General features: G+C 33.5%; 1 protein-coding gene across 4 annotated transcripts in view; it reads left to right on the forward strand.

Annotated features, from left to right (window-relative positions):
• NEK11 (NIMA related kinase 11) overlaps positions 1 to 15702 on the forward strand; it is a 222668-nt gene that overhangs the window by 137303 nt on the left and 69663 nt on the right. For all 4 annotated transcript variants that reach the window (XM_087946118.1, XM_087946119.1, XM_087946121.1 and 1 more), the window contains exon 13: positions 12771 to 12886. In XM_087946118.1, the coding sequence (XP_087802244.1) occupies positions 12771 to 12886 (116 nt within the window). The remainder of the gene's footprint in view (positions 1 to 12770; positions 12887 to 15702) is intronic.

Here is a 15702-nt window from a genome sequence, read left to right on the forward strand (position 1 = left end):
TTTTGAAGCTACAGAAGGAATTTGATCACAGATTTGCAGACTTCAAGACGCACAGAGCCACTTTTCAATTTTTTGCAGACCCCTTCACCTTTGATGTGCAAGATGCCCCTCCTGTGCTTCAAATGGAGCTATTGACCTGCAATGCAACTCTGACCTCAAGGCCAAATTTAGGGAGGTGAATGGAAAAGCAGACAAGCATGGGCAATTTTTGAGAGAATTGCCCCCCAGCTTCCCTGAGCTTTCCCGAATGTTCAAGCAGACCATGTGCCTTTTTGGGAGCACATATTTGTGCGAAAACTTCTTCTCCACCCTGAACTTTAACAAGTCCAAGTACAGGTCCAGACTTACTGATGATCATCTTCAAGCCATACTGAGGGTCTCAAGTGCCTCCTCTCTCAAGCCAAATGTGGCTCAGATATGTGAGAGGAAGCGTTGTCAAGTCTCTGGCAGCAAGGAGTAAGCTGGAGAAGCCATGTTCTGAGGAACTGTTCATGATCTTCATTCAATGTTCCATTCATGTGTTCAGGACAGTTCATGTATTGGAGAAATCATTAACTGTTGATGACATTTGAGGATATTTTTTTAACAATGTTTTTTTCGTGGAATCCCTTATGCGGCCCAGCCTCACCCAGACTCTGCCTCCAGTGGCCCCCAGGTAAATTGAGTTTGAGACCCCTGATGTATATGTATATGTATATGTGTATATATGTGTGTGTGTGTGTGTGTGTGTGTGTGTGTGTGTGTGTGTATATATATATATATATATATGAAATTTAAGAAATTTAAGATAATAGCCACTTTTTCTCTTAGTAATATTATTTATGTAACTTTTACATATATCTATATCTATATATAGATAACATTTGCACAGAATTTTATAGAATTGTATAGAGCATTAATAGAAGATATTTAAAAAACTTTATATAATTAAATAATAAAGATTAGATTGATTTATATACTTGAAATACTTGAGTTAATAATTATTTATAATTATAGTATAAGATATATTGTTATAGCATATGAAAGTATTGATAATATTGTTAATAATTGATAAGCTTTATGTATTAATTGTCATTATAGTATTTATTATTAACTTAGTATTATAGTTACCATACTAGGCTGTATTTAAGACTTTAAGTAATTGACTTTCCTACTTAACACATTGATAAATTAGTAAGTATTAATTATTAGCATTAATTACTAACAAATAACTAATTATTAACTGATACTTTTATTTTTATAGGATCGACTTTTTAGATTTATTAACTATTTTATAGACTATTAAATTGAGGGAAAATCCCCATAAAGACTAAACAACTCGGATGGTAATCTGGGAAAATATGTATAAGATTATAGGAGCATAAGATTATTAGAGAGATGACTAGCGTTACAACTACCAAGACTTGGGAAAAGCCTACATTGTCGGTATCAATATCTAGCCCAGCTACATCTAACCAGCGAACAATTGAAGGAATGCTGGCCCCGGAGAAATCGAATACCACACTTAGTATGCAGATGGTTCAAACCACTGTACTGACAATACAGAAAACAATGATTAAACTACAACAAATGATGTCAAAGAACCATGTGGAGATCAAATTTGACATGGAAGTGATGAAAGTGGAACTAAAATTGGAGATGGGAGAAACGAAAGTAGAAATTCGTAATCTAGATGATCCAAGAAACAATCAAGAAAAATGAGGAGAGGATAAAAAAAATTGAATTGCAAATGGAACAGACGGAGAAGAAACTAGAGGCAATGGATCAGAAGATTGCAGGACACAATAAAGAAACGGAAGAATCCCTCAGCAATCTCGAAATGAACTGAGCTTCATTTTTCTTAAGATTTCAAAATGTGGTAGAATCAAAAGAGGAAGACCTAACAATCCTGATGGCTGAATTGATGGCTGATACCCTACAAAGAGATAGACAAGATATGATAAATGAGATTGATGACATCTATAGGGTATATACCAGCTACGCCAGATGCCATAGACTCCCTAGAGAGGTCCGTATAAGATTTGCAAGGAGGAAAGTAAGGGACATCGTTTATAAAATCATTAGAGAAGAACCAATGATGTACAAGGGAAAAGAAATAATCATATTAAAATAGATACCTAGGAGAGTACGCGAACAGCGGAAAGATTACCGATTTTTGGCCAATCAACTAAATAAAAAGAATATTTTATTTTGATGGATTATCCCAGAAGGCATGTTGATTACATGGAACGATAAAAAAATAAAAATTGACAATCTGGGGAAAGCTGAAGACTTCTACGAGCAGCTAGTTGGACCCAAAGAAGAGCAGTAGTAGAGAAGAATTGGGTAAACCAAGCCAAGAAGAACTTTCGAAAGAGAATAAAGAGAAGGACCAAGGGAAAGAAACAGCGAGGGGACAGTAGATCAAGAAGAAGAAGGAGTTAGAACCAGAAGTCAAAGAAGACATGAGAGTAAATAGAAGACCAAAACTGGAACAAGACATAAAAATGGAATGGGGACTGAAACTTTTGTCGATTAACATGAATGGACTGAACATACCAACAAAAAGAAGAAGGATATTATCTAAACTAGAGAAACAGAAGACTGATATAGTGTGCCTGCAACAAGTGCACATTAAGAAACAAGATGAACGATATTTACAAAATAAAAAGTTAGGAAGATTATATACAACATTAGCAGAGGGAAAAAAAGAGGGGTAGCAATATATATTAAGGAAGAAATAATTTCAAAGTTAATATATAATGACACGAGAGAGAGGATATTGATGGTGGAAGTATCTATAGAAAACAAAAGCATTCTATTGGTAGGGATATATGCGCCTAATAAAAATCAAAGCAAGTTCTATAAAACCATACATAGCAAACTTATTGAACTAGAATTCAGAATGTATGTATAATTGGAGATTATAATGCAGTTGCAAACATCCGAAAAGATTATGACAGTGAACAAAAGTGCAAAAAGAAAAACACACTACCAAAAACCTTTTTTGAAATGTCGGAAGAATTGAACTTATTGGATGTAGGAAGAAAACTGAACTCAGGAGAAAATAAATTCACCTTTTACTCCAACCCGCATAAATCTTGGTCAAGAATAGATATGGCCTGGGTAAATGGAGACCGACTCAAAGACATTGGAAAAATAGGAAAAATGCTAAATACCTGGGCGGATCACAATCCACTTAAAATAACATGGAAAGGACAAACGAGGAAAAAAAGGCAGATGGACATTAAATCCACAAATCCTAAAAGAAAATGAGTACCTTCAAAAAAATCTCAGAAGAATTGGAACTATTCTTTAAAAATAATAAGAATCAACATACCTCATTGCAAAATTTATGGGATATAATGAAGGCATACTTGAGATGAATAACAATAGCATACATGGCAAAAAGAAATAAAGAAAAATGGGGAAACCATAATACATTAATAGGGGAGATAAAAAGATTAGAAGATAAATTGCAAAAAAAACCGGGGGAAGAACAAACTAGAAATAATTTGGCATTAACAAAAAAACAAATTGAACATTTTAGAACAGGAAAACTTAGTAAGGAGTTTACAATACACAAAACAAAATTATTTTGAGTATGCAAATAAACCTGGTAGATTGGCTTGCCTATAAATTAAAAAAAGAAAATGAGAGAAGAATCATACACAACTATTAGATTAGAGTGGAATTGAGGAAACCAATATAGAAAAGAAAAAAAATTGCGAGAGAGAACCTGTACAGTCAGGAAACAATAGAAATAGGGAACATAGATGGATAGCTGAAAAAAGAACCATTGTACTCACTATAGGAAGGAAAAAAGGAAATATTAAATAAGGAAATAACACTAACTGAACTGAAGGAAGCAATTAAAAGACAAAAAAATAATAAAACCCCAGGCCCAGATGGTTTACCAGGTGAACTTTATAAAAAAAATAGGGGAATCCATAGAAAGTATATTTCTGGAACTTTGCAATGAGATATTGTTGGAAGCAAGGATACCAGATTCGTGGAAGGAGGCCTATGTTACATTAATCCCAAAGGAGGGTTTAGATGCTAATCAAACCAAAAACTATTGACCAATATCTCTTTTAATGTTGATTATAAAAATTTTATATGGCAGATAGGTTAGAAAAAATACACCCTGATCAAAATGGATTCCTCCCGACAAGACAAATTAGAAATAATACTAGAACAATAATCAATATATTAGAATACTATGAAATGCATCCAGGGAGCCAAGTAGCCCTTGTCTTCCTGGATGCACAAAAAGCGTTTGATAATGTTAATGGGAAGTTTATGATATCACAGATTAAATTTATGAAATTTGGAGAAAGGTTTGAGAAAATGGTAGAAATGATCTATACTATCCAGAAAGTGAATGTATTAATAAATGGGGAAATGATGAAACCATTTGAAATAATGAAAGGAGTCAGGCAGGGATGTCCACTATCATCTCTGCTTTTCATTTTAACATTAGAAACATTACTGAGAAGAATTAGATCAAATAAGGAAATAAAAAGAACACAAATTAAAAAGGAAGAATACAAATTACAGGCCTTTGCCGATGATATGGCATTTGTTATTGAAGACCCGCTAGAATCTGGTCTGATATTACTACAGAAAATAGAGAAATTCGGCGAAGTGGCAGGCCTCAAAATTAATAAAGATGCAAACTTCCGGCTTGTCGGCTTCGCGAGCGGCAGGGATTTGCGAAGCTGCGCGATCCCTGCCGCGCTAGCCGTTTTGGGGCTCCGACCCAGCCGGGTACGGAGCTAGGCTGCCCTGCAGGGGCAGCTGAAGGTAGGGGATCCGGAGAAGGGTTTGGGGTGCTGCAGACTCCCTCCCTGGCCGGCAGAACTCCCTTTTCCCAGGACGGTGCAGCGGCGGTCTGTAATGGCCGCCACAAAGAAGCTGGCAGCCGGGTAAGAATGCGCAGGAGGAAGTGGAGAAAGTGATTGAGAGGAGAAAGTTTTTCTTGGCTCCTAGGACTCTAAGACATATCTAATAAAATTCCTGAAAAGTATGACTTTCTGAATAATACCTGCCAGAAGAGGAAAAAAGCGGCTGTTTGAAGGTGCTGAAAGGATAGCTTTCCCTCTTTTCCTACGGAATAAATAACTGGATATTAAGAAACCTATTTCTTTTAGGTGAAAATTGGTTTTAAGCGATGAGTGGGAAGAGAGAGGATTAAAAGAAAACATTTGTATGCTAAGACTTTGTTGGAGCAGATGCCTTAAGGATTTGAAGACTAGAATATATTGCAATAAGATTTTAAACAGATTTGGACTTTCTTTCTCTTGGATTGATATTACCCCAGAAGGAGAAAGTGAGAACTCTGCCTTGGTTTGGACTGACTGATAACTTTGGGACTGTTTTATTTTTTTTATTTTCTTTTGAATATTCTGGTTGTTGTAAGAAGAAAGAAGGGGAAAAGAAAAGAAAGGATTTATAATGGCTCTTTCTGTTGAGGAACTAAGAAAAGAATATGAACAAGCAAAAAAAATGGTAAAGATGGTGTGGAAGAAGCTTTCCTTTTCTTAGAAATGGCGCTTATTAATTATCAACAAACATTACAACAGATGAAGACAGCAGAGGAACAAGAAAGAAAGAAAGGAGCCATTTTTAATGAATCTCAGAACTTGATCCAGAAAGAAGGAAGAGAGAAAGAAAAGAAAAGAAGAGAAAAGAAGAAAATTAAAGGACTTAAGGACTTAAGATCTAAAAAAACATTTAAGAAAGGGAAAAATAAGGTGCAAAACCAATATGATGATAGTAAACAAAAGGGAAAAGGAATACGACAGAGAAGGAAAGCTGGCAAGGCAGAGGCTAGAAGAAGGGGGGGTAGAAAGGTTTGTTGGGAGAAGAAAGAAAGGGAAAAGGTGGAGAAAAGCTACAATGTTTTGAAATTAAATGAAAAAAAAGAAATTTTTTTTTGGATAATGGATAAAGTATAATTTTTTTAAAAAAAAAGATTTTGCAAGGTACATAAGATGAGATGGTAGTATTGTAATGATTTAAGAGTTGATAAGAGATTAAAATGTTAAAATGTTTAAAAATGATTGGCTTTAAAACTTAATAATAGGGGAGGTTTAGAATATTGTTTTAATTAAAGAGTTTAATAAGACTATGGTATTGATGTTATTATAAAATTTTTATTATAGTATCTTTTTTTAATATTTGGATTTATTGTCTAATTATGTACTTAATTATGTTGGATGTATTAGTTAGATAGAATGTACCAAGCAAAATCGGATTGGGTATTCGATATTATTTTAAAGATTAATTTGATTAACTTAGGGGGGAGATAGAAAGGCATCATACTCTGATTAATGATTTCAGGAGAAACTTATTTTTTTTTTTTATAAGGAATGAGACAAAGGGATGATAAAAATGGACAAAAGATATAAATATAATGATTCAAATTAAGATGATTAATTAAGATAGAAGTAAGAAGTGTGAAATATGTGGGGAAGTTAATATAGAAGGCTTAGAATGGTAAATAAAATAAGTAATGATATGTAAGATGAGCATGAATATAATTGAAGTCCATGAAGAGAGAGACACCTGGGTCCAAGTTACTTTCAAAAAGATTTTTTTATGTTTTGTGTGTTGTGTGTATATGTCTTTTTGGGGGGAGAATTAGTTAAAAATTGTAGAAATATAGATTGAGAATAATGGTAACTAAGTCAGAAAGAAACAGATGAAATAATAATAATGATATTGAATAAGAGTAAAGAGAAGTAAAGAGAAATTGAATAAGAGGTTTTGGTATGTTGTATGGAAATGGTTTAAAACAGAATTATAATTTATCTGACTTGTTAAATTGACAATGAAAAAAGGTTTAAACATGTAATGAATAATGACAATTTGTGTGTTTTAAAAATTAATAAAACTTGTTTTAAAAAAAAAAAAAAAGCAGAAAAAAAATAATAATAAAGATAAAACCAAATGCTAGCTAAGAACCTAACAGCAAAAGATAAAATGGAATTAGAAGAAGTAATGGGTCTCCAAATTGTTAAAAAGGTTAAATATTTAGGCATTTGGTTAAGGGTGAGATGCTCAGCTTTAAAAAAAGATAACTACATAAAAACGATACAACAAATAGGAAAAGACCTGGAAATTACAGGTAAATTACAGATCTCGTTCTTATGGAAAATAGCCACAATTAAAATGAATATTTTACCTAAATTATTACATTTGTTCCAAACTATTCCAATTAAATTAGATAAAAAATTCTTCAAAGATCCAAACAAAATGACTATGAAATTGGGGAGGGAAAAAGGCACGAATTAAATCAATTTATTTACAGGATATCAAAAGCAGAGGTGGCTTTGGACTCCCAATCTGGGAGACTTATTATAAAGCAGCTTCTTTAATATGGATCAAAGACTGGATTAAATTAGAAAATAAGAGAATTCTAACATTAGGATATGATATGCAAATTGGGTGGCATGCCTTCATATGGGACCCCAGGAATAAGAATCATTCTTACTTTTATAGACACATCTTGCGAGATTCTTTGATTAAAACTTGGGAGGAAATCAGGAACAACCACTATATCAAAATTCCAGGTTGGTTATCCACCATGGAGGCAATGTTTCACCCAAATACCATGGACATTAGCAAAAAACTTAAATATTATCAAATCTTGGATAATCAAGGGAGGCTTAAGAGCCCAAGAACTAGAAACGCAAGGAATACCTATGGATTGGTGGTTGTACCTTCAAATACAGATGAGATACAAAAAAGATTTAAAAGAATTTGGATTTGAAGCAAAAATAACTTATTTAGACAAATCATTGCTGGGACCAGAAGAAAAAATGATATCAAAATTATACAATTATTTACTAAATTTTGATCTAGAAGAGGAAATGCTAACTTGGGCAAAAAATTTTGGACACAATATAGAATTGGATGTTTGGGAAGAAATATGGCAAAAAAAACCTCTATGACAAAATCGGTTGCCTAACAAAGAAAATTTATATAAGATGCTTTACAGATGGCATTTAGCACCCTCAAACTTGCAAATTAAACCCAAATTGCTGGAAATGTAAGAGAACACAAAGTACCTTCTTCCACGTCTGGTGCCTATGCCCAGAAATTAAAAAATATTGGACCAAGATAAAAACATGGCTGGAGGAAATTACCCATTGCAGGTTGGAGTGGAAGCCGGAATTATTTCTCCTGGGCATCATTAAAGAAAAATATCCCCCTAGAATTAGATATTTGATTATACATATACTAATTGCGGCATGACTTGCATTGGTGCAGGCTTGGAAGATGTCCACTAATAATGTTATAATCCACAAAATCTTAGAATGTGCAAAGATGGATAGGCTCACGTTGAAATTAAAGAGTATTATTTAATTTGGAACATTTGGTATCAATGGTTAGACAGTAAAGTACAATAAAGAAAGGTCATAGAAGGAATTTAAAAAGAAGGAAAAAGGGAAATAAAATTGGAATGCAAGCAAACAGATAGGATGAGGGAGAAAGTGTAGCAATTGAGAATGATTTAGATAGACATCCAGATTAGGATTTATAATTACTTAGACTTACTGTAGAAATATGTAATAATGAATTATAAAATGTGTTCCCTTCCTCCCTCCATGCCCATGGAACATTAAACTACAGCACATAGACTATAAATATCCTGAATATATGTTTTAGATATATACATATATTAAGTGTCAATATGACATTCCTTTCTTCTTTTTACTCAAATTAGTGACCTATACAGATGATATAGTTTTGTTTAGTAACATTAATTAGGAATTGTGAATTAATATAGTTAATATGTTAAAAAACTGTCAAATTCTATGTCTATATGTGGTATTTAGTGTACTGCCAAGAAAATGATATTGAAAGATGTCGATATAATTTCTATTATACAAATTTTTGTAAATATTTTTAATATTCTGTTTTTTGTAAACTTCTTAATATCTTAAATTTTAATAAAGTATTTTTTTAAAATTAAAAATAATAATAATTCTGCTCTCTCAACTGAGTCTAATTTATGTCTTTGTTCTTGCCATACAAACATCAAGCTTTCGGGAATCAGCCACCTGTAATTCACTTCTTTCTTGATTACAGTCTTTGTCAGAAATTGATATTCTTTTCTTAGGTCTCTCACTTTCCTTGGTATTTCCTTCAGGGCTTTAATCTCTTTTCCCTTGTATTTCAGTAAATCATCTCTTGCTTCCTGTAATATTTCTGTTCTCATTGTTTTCTTAGTAAATCTCACATGTACTTCTTTGGGCAGTTTGTTTCTCATCGCATATCTTGTATATACTTGGTATATTTCATCCATTCCATCCTTCATTTTTTTCTTTGGATATCTCCAAGGGTCTTGCCAAGATTTCTGTCATAATTTCTGTGAGATTTCTCCTTTATCTTCCTCAATATTTTGGAATCTTAGATAAAAACCAGCCTTTTCCATCTCCCAGGCAATTGTCTCTTTTCCTTTCTCATATTCCACCATTGTCAATCTGTTATCAATTTCTCCTACTTTCTTGTCTGTTTTGATACCTCTTTCTTCCATCTTCTGCATTTTTTCACCATATGTCGTTATCATTTGTTGTATGTTTTCTTCCATCTTTCCCATCCTCTCTTCCATTTTTCCAATTCTATCATCTGTACGCTTCCCTTGGTCTTGTATTGCTTGAAACATTGTTTTTATCTCTTGCATTGTGGCCAATTAATTATAATCCATTGGTAAAACTCCAAGAAAAATAAAAATAAGTATAAAATCTTCATGTTCTTCTCTACCTTAATCCAATTATGTTCAAACAGATGAAAGTAAAAAATCCAAGAGCCAGAAGAAAAGTTAAAACTCCAATATATAAAGAAAAGGAAAAATTATGTGAAATCCAAAAATCTAATGTAAAAGAAAAGGGCAACAAGAAGAAGAATATAAATCCACCCACTTCTAGACAGAAGAGGGGAAAAACAGAAAAGAGAGGAGAAAATCAAAAAAGTCAAGGAAAAAAAACCCCAAAGGCCATGTTGTCTCCTCTTATTAACAAAAAGATTAATTTAAAAAATGGAAAAAGAAAAAAAGTCAATGTTTCAAAATAGAACCAGACATTAAAAATGAAAAAGACCCAAAGCGCACACCAGTGGCAGGGAAAAAAAGGGAAATAAACAGCTACAGTTTGAAATTTTAGTTCACAAACTCAATCAGTGTCTCAGTGTAACATCCAACAATGCAAAAAGCCAAAGTCCAAAACATATATATTATCCAAGGTCACAGTGTTCTTTCTTTGTTCCTTTCCTAATCAACTTTCCGGTTGTTTACAAAGTCAATGAGAGCAGCACCTGTTTTCAGTGCTCACTCTCTATCTTCTTTTCCTTCTGAACAACCTTTCGCCAAAACAGTTTATTCTTTGAAATTCTAAATTTTTAATCTCTGTGACCTCTAGATTGCAGTGTTGCTTAAGTTACACTGTATCAATTGAGTTTAGAAAGTAAAAATAAAAAGACAAAGTAATCCAAAGACTTTTAGTTTAAAAGTAAAAGTTCAGATTCTTCAGTAAATTATTATATTAAAGTCCAATCCAATCCCATCCAGTCGAGTTAGTCAAAAAGTGGGGAAAAAATCACTTTAAAAAGAAATAAAAAATCCAAAAAAGCTTTGAAAGCTGAGCATGTGTTTTACTTTGCTGCTGCTCTCCACTTTCCTGTTTTCTTTTTTTGTAGTTCTTTTCCCTTAGGGTACTCCTCTATCTTAATTCAGAAAAAAAAATTGTCACCCAAACTGACACACCATTTTCTTCTACTCTTCTTCTGTTCCGGGGCTGTCACAGCTTCCTAGCAGCTTAATGTCCGCTTCCCTCCGCTGCTGGGCTACAGGAGCTTTCCTGGATCAACCGGGAACTTTGCAGTGTCCCTGGGATCGATAAGGATGTGCTCCTTTCGCTCCCCGTCTCTCCAGGACATTTTGGGTCCGCTGGGACCATCTGGCTGTGGGGGTATCAGCGACTTTCACCAGAGCTCCGAGAAAGCTATCTTCACACTGTGGCTCCAGCCCCGCCTTCCCAAAGGCACTGATTTCTGGTAAAGTAAAATAGCCATTCTCTCATTTCCCAAAGCTCTAAAAGTACTGGAGACATATGTTGCATTCTCCTTGTGAGGAACAGCTGGTCTACTCACCAGTTCTGCATTTCACCAAGATCACTGGCTACAGTTCTCGCCAAGCTGTCTTCAGACTGTCATTTTTTTCTCTGCAAATCCTGTTAATTTTAAAGAACTATGACTTGGTTGACCAAGTCTGACCATTTCTGTTCCAGACCCAGCCTAGCTATAGATTTGAGTGGATTCCTAGGAAATGACTTCCAAATGTTTTTTTCACATTGTAGTAGGTTTTTGCTGCTAAGTGGAAATGTAATGACAGGGCTATATATCTATAGTGAGCAGCAACAAGTTTGCTGTAACATTTGGAAAATTAACATTTGTGAAAGTTATTTAACAAAGCATTATTTAAGAAAAAAAATGAATTTTTTTCTCAATTGTTGTTTACTCAATTGTTGCTAGGTCAAAACAAAGGAAAAGATACGTAGGAAATCAGGTTCAGTTTACAGCAGACATCTGCAACCATGAGTTCTCAGCAGCAACACAAGTATGCTACAGGGCTAGTACTAAAGTTGTGTTTTTGCTTCCACACAATATTATGATTTTCTCATTTTATCTCTTATGCCTTAAATAGGGATGTGTCCAATGATCATGGTTCATGAAAATGAAATACTTGACTAAACTGAGAAGTCCACTGTTGTCCTGGATTGTATATTATATGTGTCAGATTTTATTAAATGAAGAAATATGCCTAAGTATAAGGAATGAATGCAAGAGTTATAGGATATATTCTCCATAAACTCTTTTCAGAAAAGCAACTAATTTCAAGCTTGTTGCATGGCAACTCTCAGAAACAAACAGCATGTTGCCTGATCATAATCACTAAAAATCTACAAGATAAATTCTATGCCAATATATTATATTTAATATATTAATATAAATACATGATATTGTATTTAAAAGACATTTATTTAGCTCTAATAATTTACCTTCAAAATGGGAAGATCCTTTTAGATTTGCCCAGGCACATGTTCCCCATCAATGTTTTCTATCTAATTTTTCTTTGTGAAACGATTCATGTTAAGATCAAGGATTTATTTCTACCAAGTAAATATGATATATTTTGCATGTGTATTTTGCAATACACAATTTTGGGAATTGAATTTGGTAGACATTTGGGTCTGAATTCAATATTAAGCATTTATAATCACATAAACTGGAGTAGCTGATTTCCGTTTACCTCTACAGCTTCTCATGCTAAATGCTATCCTCAAAAACATATTTTACAGGGATTGGGAACAATGAATAGAGGGAATAGGGAGAAATTGATAGCCTGACTTTGGGAGCTGAAACGCTTTCTGCTACAGCTATAATTGACTACAATCATTTGTAAAGAGCTATATATAATCCTACACCTTCTTTCAAAAGTCAAATCCTAGACTTATGACCATTTATTAAACAACTGTTTAAAGTTATGATGCTACTGAAAAAAGTATCTTATAACTGACCCTTACACTTTTAAGAGTCAGAGTACCTCATAGTTATATGATCACAACTGGAATTTTTCAACTCAGGATTCCAACAAGGAAAGTCAAAAGGGAAGCCAGGATTGAAGCTTGCAAGTCACAATTACAATGAATTGTCTGTCCCAGTTTTGGTTGTAAGTTGCATTAAAATTTACTGTCATTCACAAATTAAGTCTGCTTTTATTGCAGAGTTCCCAGAGGATCCTCTTACTGCAGAAGAATATTATAATGATGCATTTGATTCCTGCTCAGAAACAAGTGAAGAATCAGATAGTGAACAGGAAGAAAAGAATGCGTCACAGACAGTACGTAGAATATATTCACAAGTATATTCACTCGAATAAATGCTGAATTAAAAGAACCACTTATATAGTGAACTTATACAAAATGAAAGATTATTAGAACTGAGGCCATGTAGTACTACATAGGTGACAGCCAGCACTTTGAATCACACCTAAAAGCAAACCAATATTAAGTACAAAGCAGCATGGTTACCCAGATATACTATAGATGTTGCTTCAAGGGCAGCCCCATGCAAAGCATGTTATAGAAGCCAGAGGAAGAATGACTAGGACATCAAAGACTGAGAGCATGGTCATCCAAAGCCTGTTGATGAATAAGTCAAAAGTCTGGCGCAAAAGTCCTCCTAGCCACAGTTGCAACCTGTTTATTGAGCAGAAATATTTAGATAGCCCCTCAGTTTGTAGATCACATTTAAAGATTAGAGTTCAATTCTACTAGAGTAATAATGGTACTTTTCAGGAGTTGTTAGACCACAAACCCAAAGCCAACTTTTCTTCAGCATATTCTCTTCCATCCAGATTCTGAATTTGTACTGCATTAGCTGTTTAGATTACAGCTGAAATATGTAATCAGGTTTTATCAACATACTGATAGTACCCAGCTTTGGGCAAATACATTACTTTCTCTCAGTGCTAGAAGTAGACGAGAGACTCCTGAAGCAAATGAGGGGGCATGCAATAATCCCTAATCAATGTGTATCTTTCTGATATTTTGAATTGCAGTTTTTACCATTTCTTTTTTTTTTTTTAAACAAGTTTTATTAATTTTTTCAAAAACAAACAAATCATCATTAACCATTACATACTTAAACCTTTTTCCATTATAAATTTAACAAGTCAGATAAAACCTTAATTCTATTTTAAACCATTTCCATAAAGCATACAAAAACCTCTTATCCAGTTTCTCTTTACCTCTCTTTACTCTTATTCAGTTTCGTTATTATTGTTTCATCTATTTCTTTCTGACTTGACCACCATCATTCCCATTCTATACTTCTGCAAGGTTCCACTAATTCTCCCAAAAACATAAACACACAACACATATAACATAAAAGAAAAACAAAAAAAAATCTTTTAGGAAAGTAACTTGGCCCCAGATATCTCTCTTTTCATGAACTTCAATTATATTCATGCTCATCTTACATATCATTACTTATTTTATCTACCATTCTAAGTCTTCTATATTAACTTCTCCACACATTTCACTCTTCTTAATTCTATCTTAATTAATCCATCTTAATTTGAATCATTACATTTGTATCTTTTGTCCATTCTTTATTGTCCCTTATAATAAAAAAAAAGAGAATTTCTCCTGAAATCACTAATCAGAGTATGATGCCTTTCTGTCTCCCCTCTAAATTAATCAAATTAACATTTAAAATAACACCCAGTACCCAATCCGATTCTGCTTGGTACATTCTATCTAAATATTAAATCCAAAATAATTAAATACATAGTTAAACAGTAAATCTAAATGTTGAATCTTATAACATTCCCATTGTCTTTTCCAAAAACAAATGCTATAATAAAATTTTTATAATAACATCAATATCATAATCTTATTAAACTCTTTAATTAAAACTCAATATTCTAAACCTTCCCTTTAACATTATTAAATTTAAAATCAATCATTACTAAACATTTCAACATTTTAATCTCTTATCAACTCTTAAACCATTTTAATTTTCTATTTCTAATACAATGCTACAATATCATCTTATGTACCTTGCAAAACCTTTTTAAAGAATTTATACTTTACCCTTTATCCCTAAAAAAGATTCCTTTTTTCCCATCTAATTTCAAAACTTTGTAGCTTTTCTCCACCATTTTCCTTCCTTTCTTCCCCCACCAAACCTTTCTACCCCCCCTTCTTCTAGCCTCTGCCTTACTGGCTTTCCTTCTCTGTTGTGTTCCTTTTCCCTTTTGTTTACTATCATTATGTTGATTTTGCACCTTATTTTTCCCCTTCTTAAATGTTTTTTTAGATCTTAAGTCCTTCATTTCTCTTCCTTTCCCTCTTCCTTCTTTCTTGGTTAAATTCTGAAATTAATTAAAGATGGCTTCTTCCTCTCCTTCTTCTTCTTCTGCTGTCTTCATCTGCTGTAATGTTTGTTGATAGTTAGCAAGCGCCATTTCTAAGAAAAGGAAGGCTTCCCTCACAGCATCTCCTCCATTTTTTTTTGTTTGCTCATATTCTTTTCTCAGTTCCTCAACAGAAAAAGCCATTATAAATCTTTTCTTTTCCCCTTCTTTCTTCCTACAACAACCAAGATATTTCAAAAAATAAAAATAAAACAGTCCCAAAGTTATCAATCAGTCCAAGCCAAGGCAAAGTTCTCACTTTCTCTTCCTGGGGTAGTATCAATCAGAAAAAAAGAAAGTACAAATCTATTTCTTAAAGTCTTATTGCAATATATTTCAGTCTTCAAATCCTTAAGGCATCTCCTCCAACAGTCTTAGCACACAAATATTTTTTTTAGTCCTCTCCCTTCTCACTTATCACTTAAAGCCAGTTTTTACCTAAAAAAAATAGGTTTCTTAATATCCACTTATTAAATCCGTAGAGAAGGAGAGTAAACTTTCCTTTCAGCACCACCAAGCTGCCGCTTATTTTCTCTTCTAGAAGGTATCATTCAGAAAGCCATAATTTCCAGGAGTTTTGTTAAGTATATCTTAGAGTCCCGGGGACCAAGAAAAACTTTCTCTTTTCAAAAGCTTTCTCCACTTCCTCCTGCGCATTCTTACCCGGCTGCCAGCTTCTTTGTGGCGGCCATTGCAGACCGCCGCTGCACCGTCTTGGGAAAAGGGGTTCTGCCGGC

The sequence above is a fragment of the Notechis scutatus genome, chromosome Z (assembly GCF_049901735.1).
Source record: "Notechis scutatus isolate UNSWTSFEM ecotype Mainland chromosome Z, rNotScu1.2, whole genome shotgun sequence".
NCBI lineage: Eukaryota > Metazoa > Chordata > Lepidosauria > Squamata > Elapidae > Notechis > Notechis scutatus.